The sequence below is a fragment of the Pelophylax lessonae genome (genome assembly GCF_965119305.1).
Source record: "Pelophylax lessonae genome assembly, chromosome: 7".
NCBI lineage: Eukaryota > Metazoa > Chordata > Amphibia > Anura > Ranidae > Pelophylax > Pelophylax lessonae.
In genome coordinates, this window is record NC_138774.1 from 275,449,945 (window position 1) to 275,464,215 (window position 14,271).

The window sequence follows — 14,271 nt, forward strand, 5'->3', positions numbered from 1 at the left end:
ATAGCCTGCACACCGGATTTTTTTCGGCCGAAAAGTCGGAGTCGGTTGTTGGAAGCATCATACTAACAAGCCGAAAATCAGCAGATCGGTCGTCCGACGAAAATTCCCTGCCGAATTTCGGCTCGTGTGTACGAGGCTTTAGTTCATGATTCTATGCTGTGCAGCCTTCCTTTGTTAAGCTTAGGTTACATTTATTCTTTTAGTAGATTAGCCACCCTGCTAGAATCTCTATTAGTGATCGCGTGATCTGATAGCCGTCTATTGACTATGCCTTGCATTACTACTACATGGTACTACACAAACCTGGAACAAGTATACAGATGAGGAATTCAGACTTTCCTACTGTGCATGCTTGTGCAGAAACCAGTTGATTAGCACAGGGGTCTCCAATCTTTCTAAATGAAGAACCGTTTTACTGGCCTTCAGACTTTAGGGGGGCCAAACTGTGGCCAGGTGGAGTAGAAAATGCCCTGGCAACTGGCATCAGTCTGCGTAAACCGTGCCCCATCGCTAGGTGTCAGTGGTAGGAAGAGTGCCCCATCGTTGGGTGTCAGTGGTAGCAAGAGTGCCCCATCGTTGGGTGTCAGTGGTAGCAAGAGTGCCCCATCGCTGGGTGTCAGTGGTAGCAAGAGTGCCCCATCGCTAGGTGTCAGTGGTAGGAAGAGTGCCACATCGCTAGGTGTCAGTGGTAGGAAGGGTGCCCCATCGCTAGGTGTCAGTGGTAGCAAGGGTGCCCCATCGCTAGGTGTCCGTGGTAGCAAGAGTGCCCCATCGCTAGGTGTCAGTGGTAGCAAGGGTGCCCCATCGCTAGGTGTCAGTGGTAGCAAGAGTGCCCCATCGCTAGGTGTCAGTGGTAGCAAGAGTGCCCCATCGTTGGGTGTCAGTGGTAGCAAGAGTGCCCCATCGTTGGGTGTCAGTGGTAGCAAGAGTGCCCCATCGCTGGGTGTCAGTGGTAGCAAGAGTGCCCCATCGCTGGGTGTCAGTGGTAGCAAGAGCGTCCCATTGTTGGTGGAATAGTGTCTCATATCAGTGGGGGAAATAATGCTCCAGAGACCGGATAAAGACAAGCATAAGGCTACACCTGGCCTGTGGGCCACAGCCCCTATCATCCAAAAAGAACTGCACTCATTCAGTCCTCATTTTCTATGAAATGTATTTAAAAGTCTGCCACTGTTATAGACTGTGAAAGTGCTTATAGAAACTCAGAGACTGTGAATATGCTGCATGGGATTTGCGAGAGATTGTGGATTGGTTGGAAGTGATCAGTGACTGGAGCTCTGATCCAAAAATCAGACTTGGGTCAAGATACAGGCGACTGCTATTACTTCATATACAGCCTATATGCCTATACACGTTCCCCCAGAGTCCCCTAAAAAAACTAATGCTCCATGCATGTGATGTAAAAATGAATATAGCCAAATGTGCCAAAAACATTTAGGGCCAGTTCACACCATAGAAATGCAGTCCGGGTGCGTTCCGGATTCTTTTCTGCATTTGCATTTTTAGTGTGTTTTTGATGTGTTTTGGGTGCGTTTTTAATGCGGTCCAGTGCATTTTTTCCCCCCTCTTTCTTTCTTAATCTTAAAAAAGAACATGTGTGTTCCAGTGCGTTTAGGTGCGTTTTTGATGCATTTTACTGCGTTCCAGTACAGTTCAGTGCAAAAAAATTCAGCATGTTCTACTTTTTTTTTTTTTTTTTCTTTTTTCTGGAACTGAAACCCCTTGGAACTACTGGACTGGTGTGAACTGTGCCATTGAAAACCATACAACCCACTATCCATGCGTTTTTGATGTAGAAAACCACGCACTGGACTGCATGTGGTGTGAACTGGCCCTTACAGCAAAAATAAAGTAGTCAGATCTGTTCTCCAGACACCCCTTGAATGAATGGTCACTGCTAAGTTGCTTTATCATAACTCCCTATTGGGCAAGTATGATGTTCCATGCATCACTCACACGTTGGCAGCCATTTTTTTTTTTTTTTGTCTAACCTCCACATTTTGCATTGGCCTTTTAAAATCACAGGATTTTGGAAAAGTGGTGATGGAAAAAGCTCCAGTGGGCTTAACTGATCATTTATTATAGATAAATTCTTTATTGTCCATAGTATGGCTGAGCTGTGTCATTGCCTAAATATATTGCACTTAAAAGGGTTCTTCCTTCCCATCTTTGACAGTTGGGAGGCACATATCACTGGGCTGTGTCAGGGGTACAGATGGGGTACAGATGTCTTACTACATCGGTAAACACTCAGATAGGGAATATGCAGAATGAAAACCCCTTGTTGCACAGTGACTGCGTCTGCATGTGCATGCTATCATCATGCGACTGTTTCCTGCTTGTTCTGGATATTTAGTGGAAGAGCCAACTGTTCAGATCGCACAGATATGGCCAAATGTGTGTACCGCCAAATGTGTTCAAAGGAACACATGATGTGCACATGCTTGTTTTGGGTCAATGACTCACCAAGCAGTAAATGAAGGATAAGAATGATTACCCCACACCAAAAACAAGTCAGAAATTGCAGCTCCCGTCTTTATATAATGACAGGTTCCCTTTAAACATTGAACTTTTCTGGGTAGGATTGCCCATATTTATTCCCTTTTGAACAGTACAGACCTCTCCTGAGGATCATACACATGGCAATGCTTTAGTCATTGCAACCATTTTCATCCAGCTTTCATGTACAAAAACGATTGAACAGATAAAGGCAACTTACCACCAACTCTATCTCTTAAATAAAAATATATACATAGTGAGGCAAGCAGAGGGCATGTGGAAGCTAATAATTGTCCATAGGGTAGTCTTACGGACTATCCTTATTGTCCATGTGAAGATGGGGTACAATCTGTGATCTCAGGGCCAACCTAGAAGGGAGCGGAAACGGTCTCCAAACATGTGAAAAGCAGAGAGAAAACAGGCGCCTCTGGGTAAGATTGTAAAAGTTTTAATATGACAAGATGCAATAAAAACTTGCATTATAGTAAGTGGATACAGGTACATAAATAATGCGGTGTCCAGGGGCTGTTGGGGTCAATGAGGTGCCTCTCGACTCGTTGTCCTGTCTGGCAAGTAGTGTAGATGTGAAAGATTGAGTCTGAGGGCTGGACTGCAGGTAAGCCACAGCGTCTGCCGTCTGGGGATCACTGGCATGATCGCGACGCGTTTCGGAGCATGCGCACTGCGGTGAAGTGCCAGTGCAGGCTCCTTTTTTCAAGCCAGACAGGACAACGATACGAGAGGCACCTTATTGACCCAAGAGACGGCCCCAGCAGCCCTTGGACACCGGATTATTTATGTACCTGCATCCACTTACTAATATAAGTTTTTATTGCATCTTGTCATATTAAAACTTTTACAATCTTACCCAGAGGCGCCTGTTTTCTCTTTGCTTTAAGGCCTCTTTCACACGGTCCGCCTCCGTAGGCGGATCCGTGTTGCTCATAAATAAAGCATAAATAAATATGGGCAATCCTACCCAGAAGGATCGATCCCGTGTTGCTCAGCGGATGACAGCTCCGTCTCCGCTTGCAGAGCGGAGAGGGAGGTGTCTCAGCCCTCGCTGCCCTCTATGGGGGATCGGATGGGAGCGGACCGCCTGTCCGCTCTCATCCGATCCGATCCGATTACTGAACGGATGGAAAAATATGGTTTCCATCCGTCCAGATTTCACGGACAGGAACGGATGCGGATGGCAGCGGGTGTCAGCGGAGGTGTCTCCGCTGACATCCGCTGCCCCATAGAGCTGCATGGAGGATCCGATCAGATCCGCCTAAAAAACTGACAGGCGAATCTGATCAGATCGCCCGTATGAAAGAGCCCTTAACTTTATCTCTTGAAATTGTGAACTAATTAAAATCATTTGTGGTCTGCTAACCTATCCACACCTCCCAACTTTCTGAAATGATAAAGAGGGACATCTTTTAGCATACAATATATAGGCAAAGGACTCGTCTCTGTCACGGCCCTGGTTACACAGACCACAAAGATCCAATATACAGAAAATTATTGGCTAAACCACAGAAGTCCTTGTTTGCCCTTTACTACTTAAGCCCCGGAGGATTTGGCTGCTCAAAGACCAGGGCCTATTTTGCGATTCGGCACTGCTAACGGACAATTGCGCGGTTGTGCGACGCTGTACCCAAATAAAATTGACGTCTTTTTTTCCCCACAAACAGAGCTTTCTTTTGGTGGTATTTGATCACCTGTGCGATTTTTATTTTTTGCGCTATAAACAAAAAAAGAGAAACATTTTTGAAAAAATAATATTTTTCACATTTTTTTTATATGAAATTCCCCCCCCCCCCCCCAAAAAAATGTAAAAATCTAATTTTTTTTTTAACATTTTAGGCCAATTTGTTTTCTGCTACATATTTTTGGTGAAAAAAAATCGCAATAAGTGTATTTTGATTGGTTTTCGCCAAAGTTATAGTAGGTAGATCTGTCCGTGTCTACTCTGCGGAAACTAAGCGGACACAGACCTGTCATTCGCCTGCTCTCCTCTGATTATCGGGGAATCTGTAAACGAATCTCCTGCTGATCAGAACACAGTCCGCCTGTGTGAAACGGGCCTAAGTTGTGAGGTGGAGCCTTCATGGATTGGAATTGCCTGTCCAGCACATCCCACATATACTTGATTAGATTGAAATCTGGAGAATTTGAAGACCAAGTAAACTCAAAGCTATTCTTGTGTTCCTTAAACCATTCTTGAACCATTTTTGCAGTGTGGCAGAGTGCATTATCCTGCTAAGAGGCCACTGCCATCAAGGAATAATCCTGCTAAAAGAGGCGACTGCCATCACGGAATACCGTTTACATAAAGGGGTGTACTTGGTCAGCAACAATGTTTAGGTAGATGGTCTGTGATAAAGTAACAACCACATGAATAGGACCCAAGATTTCCCAGCAGAATTATGCCCAAAGCATTACTGCATCCTCCGCCGACTTGCCTTCTTATACCACATCCTGGTGCCATCTCTTCACCGGGTAAGTGACGTGCACGCACCCAGCTATCCACAAGATATAAAAGAAAACGTGAATAATTTGACCAGGCCACCTTCTTCCTTTTACTCTGTGGTCCAGTTCTGATGCTCACATGCCCAATGTAGGTGCTTTTGGCTGTGGACACGGGTCCGCATGGTCACCCTGACTGGTCTGTAGCTACAAAGCCCTATACCCAACATACATCAGATAAAAAAAAGTACAACTGAGGCTGCACGAGGGACACAGGGATTTGGTCTAAAAAACCCTGTATTGGAAAGCTGTGCCTAAAGTGCTTCTTTTAGGCTTCCTTCATATGGATGATTCCCCACATACACCAGATTCCAGCGCGAAGAATCCAGTTTCTTGGTTACTGTTCACATATACCTGTGGGCAGGTTGAAATTGTTAGTTAGGTGCTGTCCTGGCTGGGAGGCTAGGAGGTAATGCCTTTCCCGGTTCTTTGGTCTTTTGGTAGGTTCTTCTCTGCGTCTCTCCAAATGAGGGACATTTGGCAGTTATGCCTCGTCTTTATAGGGGGTATAACTGAATTTAGCTTGGAAGTAGTTAAAATTGCATCAGCATTGTCTAAGTATACTGTATAGTATAAAAACGTCCAGAACAGGTTTTTAGGTTCAAGAAAACATTCCAGCCATTTCATATAGCTATCTGTATTTGTGTGTAATAGTGACACAATTGGTAAAGGGTACATGCTCCAACGAAGACACCTGTTTTGGTGACAACTACAGAGAAATTTTCAATTGCTTTGAAAAAAACTCCTCATACTACTTGGTGTGTTCTTGGGACAGAAAGGGATGGGAAATATCCCCAATGGAACATAGAGAATAAAAAAAAAAAAAATGAGATGGGGCTGGTGTAAGGAACATAACCAGGCATCTGAAACACGCAATTAACCTATATATATAAAGTTTATGGTTGAACATATTTTTATGGTTAGAAGATATTTTTCTTCTCAATGTGAGATTCAGTGTGAGATTTGGTAAGATTTGACACCAAGAAGTGTTGGAAGCAGAAAATTCTATAGCAAGCTTAGCTGGTCAAGAGAGCGTAGATCGGTGACTTAGGCAGTGGGCCAGCAACAACAAATTTTCAGGTTCAAAAAACATTCCAGTTGTTTCAGATAACTACCTCACTGTGTATTTGTGTGTGGATGTGAGATGAGGGCAAGATAAGGCAATTAAAGTAGAAATAAAGGCAATTTTTTAAAACTTCGGATAGAGTAAGGGAGAGCTGTAACCCCTGTCAGTTTTTTTGCCATCTGTGTTCCATTGGGGAGATCTCCCTTCACTTTCTGCCCCTTCTGTGTTCCATTGGGGAGATCTCCCTTCACTTTCTGCCCCTTCTGTGTTCCATTGGGGAGATCTCCCTTCACTTTCTGCCCCATCTGTGTTCCATTGGGGAGATCTCCCTTCACTTTCTGCCCCTTCTGTGTTCCATTGGGGAGATCTCCCTTCACTTTCTGCCCCTTCCGTGTCCCATTGGGGAAATCTCCATTCACTGTCTGCCCCGTCTGTGTCCCATTGGGGAGATCTCCCTTCACTGTCTGCCCCTTCTGTGTCCCATTGGGGAGATCTCCCTTCACTTTCTGCCCCTTCTGTGTTCCATTGGGGAGATCTCCTTTCACTTTCTGCCCCTTCCATGTCCCATTGGGGAAATCTCCATTCACTGTCTGCCCCGTCTGTGTCCCATTGGGGAGATCTCCCTTCACTTTCTGCCCCTTCGGTGTCCCATTGGGGAAATCTCCATTCACTGTCTGCCCCGTCTGTGTCCCATTGGGGAGATCTCCCTTCACTGTCTGCCCCTTCTGTGTCCCATTGGGGAGATCTCCCTTCACTTTCTGTCCCTTCTGTGTTCCATTGGGGAAATCTCCCTTCACTTTCTGTCCCATCTGTGTTCCATTGGGGAAATCTCCCTTCACTTTCTGTCCCATCTGTGTTCCATTGGGGAGATCTCCCTTCACTTTCTGCCCCTTCCGTGTCCCATTGGGGAAATCTCCATTCACTGTCTGCCCCGTCTGTGTCCCATTGGGGAGATTTCCCTTCACTTTCTGCCCCTTCTGTGTTCCATTGGGGAGATCTCCCTTCACTTTCTGTCCCATTGGGGAGATCTCCCTTCACTTTCTGTCCCATTGGGGAGATCTCCCTTCACTTTCTGTCCCTTCTGTGTTCCATTGGGGAAATCTCCCTTCACTTTCTGTCCCATCTGTGTTCCATTGGGGAAATCTCCCTTCACTTTCTGCCCCTTCTGTGTCCCATTGGGGAGATCTCCCTTCACTTTCTGTCCCATTGGGGAGATCTCCCTTTGCTTTCTGTCCCACCTGTGTTCCATTGGGGAGATCTCCCTTCACTTTCTGTCCCATCTGTGTTCCATTGGGGAGATCTCCCTTCACTTTCTGCCCCTTCCGTGTCCCATTGGGGAAATCTCCATTCACTGTCTGCCCCGTCTGTGTCCCATTGGGGAGATCTCCCTTCACTTTCTGTCCCTTCTGTGTTCCATTGGGGAGATCTCCCTTCACTTTCTGTCCCTTCTGTGTTCCATTGGGGAAATCTCCCTTCACTTTCTGTCCCATCTGTGTTCCATTGGGGAAATCTCCCTTCACTTTCTGCCCCTTCTGTGTCCCATTGGGGAGATCTCCCTTCACTTTCTGTCCCATTGGGGAGATCTCCCTTCACTTTCTGTCCCATTGGGTAGATCTCCCTTCACTTTCTGTCCCATTGGGGAGATCTCCCTTTGCTTTCTGTCCCACCTGTGTCCCATTGAGGAGATCTCCCTTCACTTTCTGTCCCATTGGGGAGATCTCCCTTTGCTTTCTGTCCCATCTGTGTCCCATTGAGGAGATCTCCCTTCACTTTCTGTCCCATAGCAAAATTAGGAAGTGAGAGAAAATCTCTCCAAAGTGAGGAGACCAAACAAAGTGGCACATAATTGTGGAAAATGATAAATGGTTTTCAAAATTTTTCACAAATATGTGAAAAGTGTGGCGTGCATTTGTATTCACCCCCCTGAGTCAATACTTTGTAGAACCGCCTTTCACTGCAATTACAGCTGCAAGTCTTTTTGGGGATGTCTCTAACAGCTTTGCACATCTAGAGAGGGACATTTTTGCCCATTCTTCTTTGCAAAATCGTTCAAGCTCTGTCAGATGGGATGGAGAGCGTCTGTGAACAACAATTTTCAAGTCTTGCCACAGATTCTCAATCTGGACTGTGACTGGGCTATTCTAATACATGAGTATGCTTTGATGTAAACCATTCCATCGTAGCTCTGGCTGTATGTTTAGAGTCCTCGTCCTGCTGGAAGGTGAACCTCCGCCCCAGTCTCAAGTCTTTTGCAGACTCTACCAGATTTTCTTCTAAGATTGCCCTGTATTTGGCTCCATCCATCTTCCCATCAACTCTGACCAGCTTCCCTGTCCCTGCTGAAGAAAAGCATCCCCACAACACAATGCTGCCACCACCGTGTTTCACGGTGTGGATGGTGTGTTCAGGGTGATTGATGTGCAGTGTTAGTTTTTCCGCCACACACAGCGTTTTGTTTTTAGACCAAAAAGTTCAATTTTGGTCTCATCTGACCAGAGCACCTTCTTCCACATGTTTGCTGTGTCCCTTACATGGCTTCATGCAAACTGCAAACAGTACTTCTTATGGCTTTCTTTCAACAATGGCTTTCTTCTTGCCACTCTTCCATAAAGGGCAGATTTTGTGAAGTGCATGACTAATCGTTGTCCTGTGGACAGATTCTCCCACCTGAGCTGTGGATCTCTGCAGCTCCTCCAGAGTTACCATGGGCCTCTTGGCTGCTTCTCTGATGAATGGTCTCCTTGCCCGGCCGGTCAGTTTAGGTGGACGGCCATGTCTTGGTAGGTTTGCAGTTGTGCCATACTCTTTCCATTTTCGGATGATGGATTTAACAGCGCTCTGTGAGATGTTCAAAGCTTGGGATATTTTTTTTATAACCTAACCCTGCTTTAAACTTCTCCACAACTTTTATCCCTGACCTGTCTGGTGTGTTCCAGGCACTCCGCCTGTGAAAGGAGGGATACAAGAGGCATCGGCTCTGCTCTCTACTGCAGCCGTATGCTTCCTCCAGCACCATAGCTGCCAGTAGTACCCACCGGCATTAGCTGCCAGCAGTAGCCACCGGCATTAGCCACCAGCAGTGGCCACCGGCATAATCCACCAGCAGTGCCGACCAGAAGTACCCACCAGCATTACGCACCTGCAGTACCAGCCAGCATTACCCACCAGCATTACCAGCCAGCAGTTCCCACCAGCAGTACCTGCCATCAGTACTCACTAGTAGTACCCGCCAGCAGTACCCACCAGTGGTACCCGCCAGAAGTACCCGCCAGCAGTACCCGCCAACAGTTCCCGTTTAACAGTACCTGTCAACAGTCTGCAAAATAACTGACTTTGCGGCTGACTTCTGTTTTCAAACCCGTGTTCAATGTGAACGTACCCTTAGGCTGGCCATACACTATACAATTTTCTTGTTCAACTTTCCTTTAGATTTACCAAAACCATATAATATAAGTTCAAACCTGAACACTTTCAATTTGTATGCAATCAGGCAGGCCCTTGCACTACATAGTTGAAGGTAAATCTAAAGGAAATTGAATAAGAAAATTGTATGGTTTATGGCCAGTCTTAGCCCTCGTTCACACTGAACGCGACTTTGAAATTGTACGACTTCACCTGGACTCGCACAATTTCCGATGTGAAGGGGGGCTCAGTGTCAAAGCTTAATTAAACAAGCTGAAGTTAGAAGCTGATTGGTGCACGGCTGCACCAAATTTTATTTTAGTAAATCTCCCCCATAGGCTAACATAACCCCTGTTCACATTGGCGCAATTTTGACATGTCAAATAACAGCCTATTGCCGCCAATGGGAGATTCCCAATCAGTGCGAAACTGACTTTGCGGCTGACTTCTAATTTCAAAGCTGCGTTCAGTGTGAACGTACCCTTAGCCCTCGTTCACACTGAATGCAGCTTTGAAATTGTGCGACTTCATCTGAACTCTCACAATTTCACGATTGCCGATGTGAAGGGGGGCTTAGTGTCAAAGCTTAATTAATTAGCCCCCATTCACATTGCCACAATTTGACAGGTCAAATCACAGCCTATTGCCGAGAATGGGAGAGTCCTAATCAGTGTGACGCTGACTCCTAATTTCGAACCCGCGTTCAGTGTGAACGTATCCTTAGCCCTCATTCACACTGAACACAGCTTTAAAATTGTGCGACTTCACCTAAACTCTCTCGATTTCACGATTTCCGATGTGAAGGGGGGCTTAGTGTCAAAGCTTAATTAAATAAGCTGAGGTTAGAAGCTGATTGGTGCACAGCTGCATCTAATTTTGTCTTCATAAATCTCCCCCATAGGCTAACACAGCCCCCGTTCTCATTGGCGCGATTTGACAGGTCAAATCACAGCCTATTGCCAGCAATGGGAGAGTCCTAATCGGTGCGACGCCGCACCGATTTCCAAAAGTAGTTCCTGCATTACTTTTTGCGACTTTGGGGTAGGAAATCTCCCCCATAGGCTAACACAGCCCCTGTTCACATTGGTGCAATTTGACAGCTCAAAATCACAGGCTATTGCTGGCAATGGGAGAGTCCTAATCAGTGCGACGCCGCACTGATTTCCAAAAGTAGTTCCTGCACTACTTTTGGCGACTTCGTTGTAGTAAATTTCTCCCATACATAAGACGCAGAACAAAAAATAACCACCTAAAAAAATAGGCGTTTTTGAGCACAAATGTGCATGAGAAATCAGTTTATCTATATGCCTCGTTTTTACTGAGCGGTACGGTACGCTATTTTTGCTGTTTCCATTGTGAATGTTACCCTAATTCCGAACCGTACCGTACCACTTTTTTGGGACCCTTTTGTTGGGGTACCAAGCACATTAGTACCATACCAACAGGGTGGAGCTACACTCTGCAGAACTTTGGTTGACAGAGAATCGTCTATCACAGCTTTCCTGCTACACCACGCCTATCATGAAAGGGTACTATTGGCAGTGGAAACGCAAGGTGTACCGTTCCGAACCGTACCGTAGCACTCAGTGGAAACGAGGCATTAGATGCCAGAGACACTATTATTATTATTAATTTATTATTATACAGGATTTATATAGTGCCAACAGTTTGCGCAGTGCTTTACAATGTGACGGAAGACAATACAGTTACAATACAGGTCAATACAGGAGGAATTAGAGGGCCCTGCTCGTTAGAGCTTACAATCTAAAAGGGAGGGTCAAGTGAAACAAAATGCAATAACTGTGGGGGATGAGCGGATGGAGAAAATGGAAGTATAGTTGTTAGGTGTGGGTAGGATATATTTTATATATATATATATATATATATATATATATATATATATATATATATATATATATATATATATATATATATAATAATTATATATATATAGATATAGATAGATAGATATATATATATATATATATATATATATATATATATATATATATATATATATATATCTCTATCTATGTATGTGTGTGTGTGTGTGTGTGTGTATGTGTATATATATATATATATGTGTATGTATATGTGTGTGTGTGTATATAATATATAATAATATAATAATATCTATATATACAATAATATATATATATATATATATATATATATATATATATATATATATATATATATAAAATATTATATAATATTATTATAATATAATATTAAAATGTTATATATGGTTAACCATCATTAAAAAAAAAGAATAAAAAATGTTACAACTGTCTTTTATGCCATGCAGTATACTTTGACTGTCACCACACAACTACATTTTCGATACCACCTAAAACCCCATACTTCTAATTGTCCAGAAACTATCATTGACATGCACTGCACAGCGTTAGAAAGGGTTTGACATTTCCACACGACATTTAAAAAAAATATTCGATAATCCGATTAAAAAAAAAAAAAAAGCGCCCTTTGAATTGGAACACGCCAAATATTGATGCCCCGCGAGTGCACATAATATATATAATATGTATTTAACCCTTGTTTTGAAAAGTCCTTTGGGTGTTGTGATCTTATTAAAGGGTCATCCATCGGAGCCCAGGAATTTATCAGATCCACCCCAGGTTCCCCAAAGTAACCCCCTTAGAGCTGGGAAAGCCCCCGCTTCCTAGGGACACTTGTTGATAGAAGCACTTAACCTCACGTTTTGAACCACTAGGACACATCTTGAAGAGCTGAAAGAAAAACACTCTGACCATCTCATTTTCCTTTCCTTTCTCTAGTAGGGAGAAAAAAAAAAAAGGAAAGGAGGGGGTCAAGGGTCACCGTTGAGAGAAGGAGGGGGCGTGTGGAAAGATTTATCCAAGAACCAGAGAGAAAAGAAAAAGGGAAGAGAGAGAGGGAGAAGAAAAAAAAAAGGTTGTGTTTTCTTCTAGACGTCAGAAAAGGCGTTTTTTGGTCACTTGGCTGGAAGTGCATGTGAGTGAGAGTTGGGTCCTACCCTAGAGGGGGAGAGAAGACAGGGAGAGTGAAGGGGAGAAGAGGAAGAGGAGAAAAGCAGATAGCACACACTAAAAGAAAAGCAGACCTAGGGGGGAAGTCAAGTCAGTTGAGGGAGAGAACAGATTAAAAACAGTTGGAGAGAGAAGCAGAAGAAGAAGCAGCAGGGAAAAAAGTTACCGGAAAAGTTCAAAGAAGTTTTTTTCGGAAGTTTGCAGAACAAGGGAAGTAAAGTTTTCTAAAAGTCTGATCTGAGGAAAGGGAGGGTGGGGGGGGAGGGGGAGAAAGAAGAAGCAAAGTGACCAGGGCAAAGGGGTATGGATAGGGATCTTGGCCTGGACAAGTCAGGACCCCCTAACACGATGCGGATTTTGGAAACCCCAGAACTTCCCCACAGCAGGAAGAACTTCAGTGTCAGCCACCTCCTGGACCTGGAGGAAGCAGCGGCCGCAGGGATGCAGGGCTCTCGAGATATGCGGCCACCGAACGAGGAAGAGGACAAGGACCCGATGACAGGGGGAAGCAGTGACAGCGAAGTGACGGTGCAGGAAGGTAGGTACCCCCCCCTCCATACTGTAACCGGCTTTTTGGGACCATCTGGGCTGCACCCAAGAGATGCTTCTCAGAGATGGGGAGGGGTCAGTTCTGGTAAGGGGGTGTGTGAGTCTGATGTCCGGATAATTGTTCAAATTAAGAAATATTTTCTGTCTCATCGCAGTAGAGATAAGTAAACTTGGCAAGGCTCCAGAAGCTGATGTAGACCGAAGAACGGTTCACTTGCATGCCGTAGCGTAGACAATATGATTGCGAGCTTTTCACATTGCACAATGCCTAAACTAGCAACCACATGTGTTTAGTAAAGGTTGGGTGCAGAAACCAACCGAACGCTGTTTATTAGTGGCAGAAATTGGGGTGCTTCATCATTGACCGAAACCAACCGAATACCATTCATTAGGGGGCAGAAATTGGGGTGCTTTGTCATTGACCAAAACCAAACGAACGCTGTTCATTAGGGGCAGAAATTGGGGTGCTTCATCATTGATAGAAACCAACGGAACGCTGTTCATTAGGGGGCAGAAATTGGGGTGCTTCGTCATTGACGGAAACCAACCGAACGCTGTTCATTAGGGGGCAGAAATTGGGGTGCTTCGTCATTGACGGAAACCAACCGAACGCTGTTCATTAGGGGGCACAAATTGGGGTGCTTCATCATTGAACGTTGTTCATTAGGGTGCAGAAATTTTGGGTGCTCCATCATTGACAGAAACCAACCAAACGCCGATAATTAAGTAACACAAATTGGGGTGCTTCGTCATTGGACGTTGTTCATTAGGGGGCAGAAATTGGGGTGCTTCATTATTGACAGAAACTAACCAAATGCTTTTCATTAGGGGCACAAATTGGGGTGCTTCATCATTGGCAGAAACCAAGGGAGCGCTGTTCACTAGGAGGCACAAACTGGGGTGCTTCGACATTGACAGTAGATAACTGAAGGCTGTTCATTAGGGGGCAGAGATTGGGCATAGCTGGCATTGGCATAGCTGGAATGACAATAGATCCAATAGATGCTTGTTCTCCAAACGATTACCTAGCTAAGCATTTCTATCTCCATTCTGATTTATAACGAATGCGGTTTTTTGACTATATTAAATTTGTGGTTTATACAAAATGCCCAGCATACTGGACAATGTCTGCATTTACCAATACAGATACACTACCCAATCAGGTAATGGTATGAAAACACCCTTATCTCTGATATATTAAACATTTTAGGG

At 44.6% G+C, this 14,271-nt stretch overlaps 1 protein-coding gene across 1 annotated transcript in view; it reads left to right on the forward strand.

The window, feature by feature from the left end:
* Positions 1-12,446: 12,446 nt before the first annotated feature.
* Positions 12,447-14,271, forward strand: part of PRRX2 (paired related homeobox 2) — a 141,797-nt gene continuing 139,972 nt past the window's right edge. Inside the window, exon 1 of the mRNA XM_082263796.1 lies at positions 12,447-13,048. Within this exon, the coding sequence (XP_082119922.1) occupies positions 12,814-13,048 (235 nt within the window). The 5' untranslated portion in view covers positions 12,447-12,813. The remainder of the gene's footprint in view (positions 13,049-14,271) is intronic.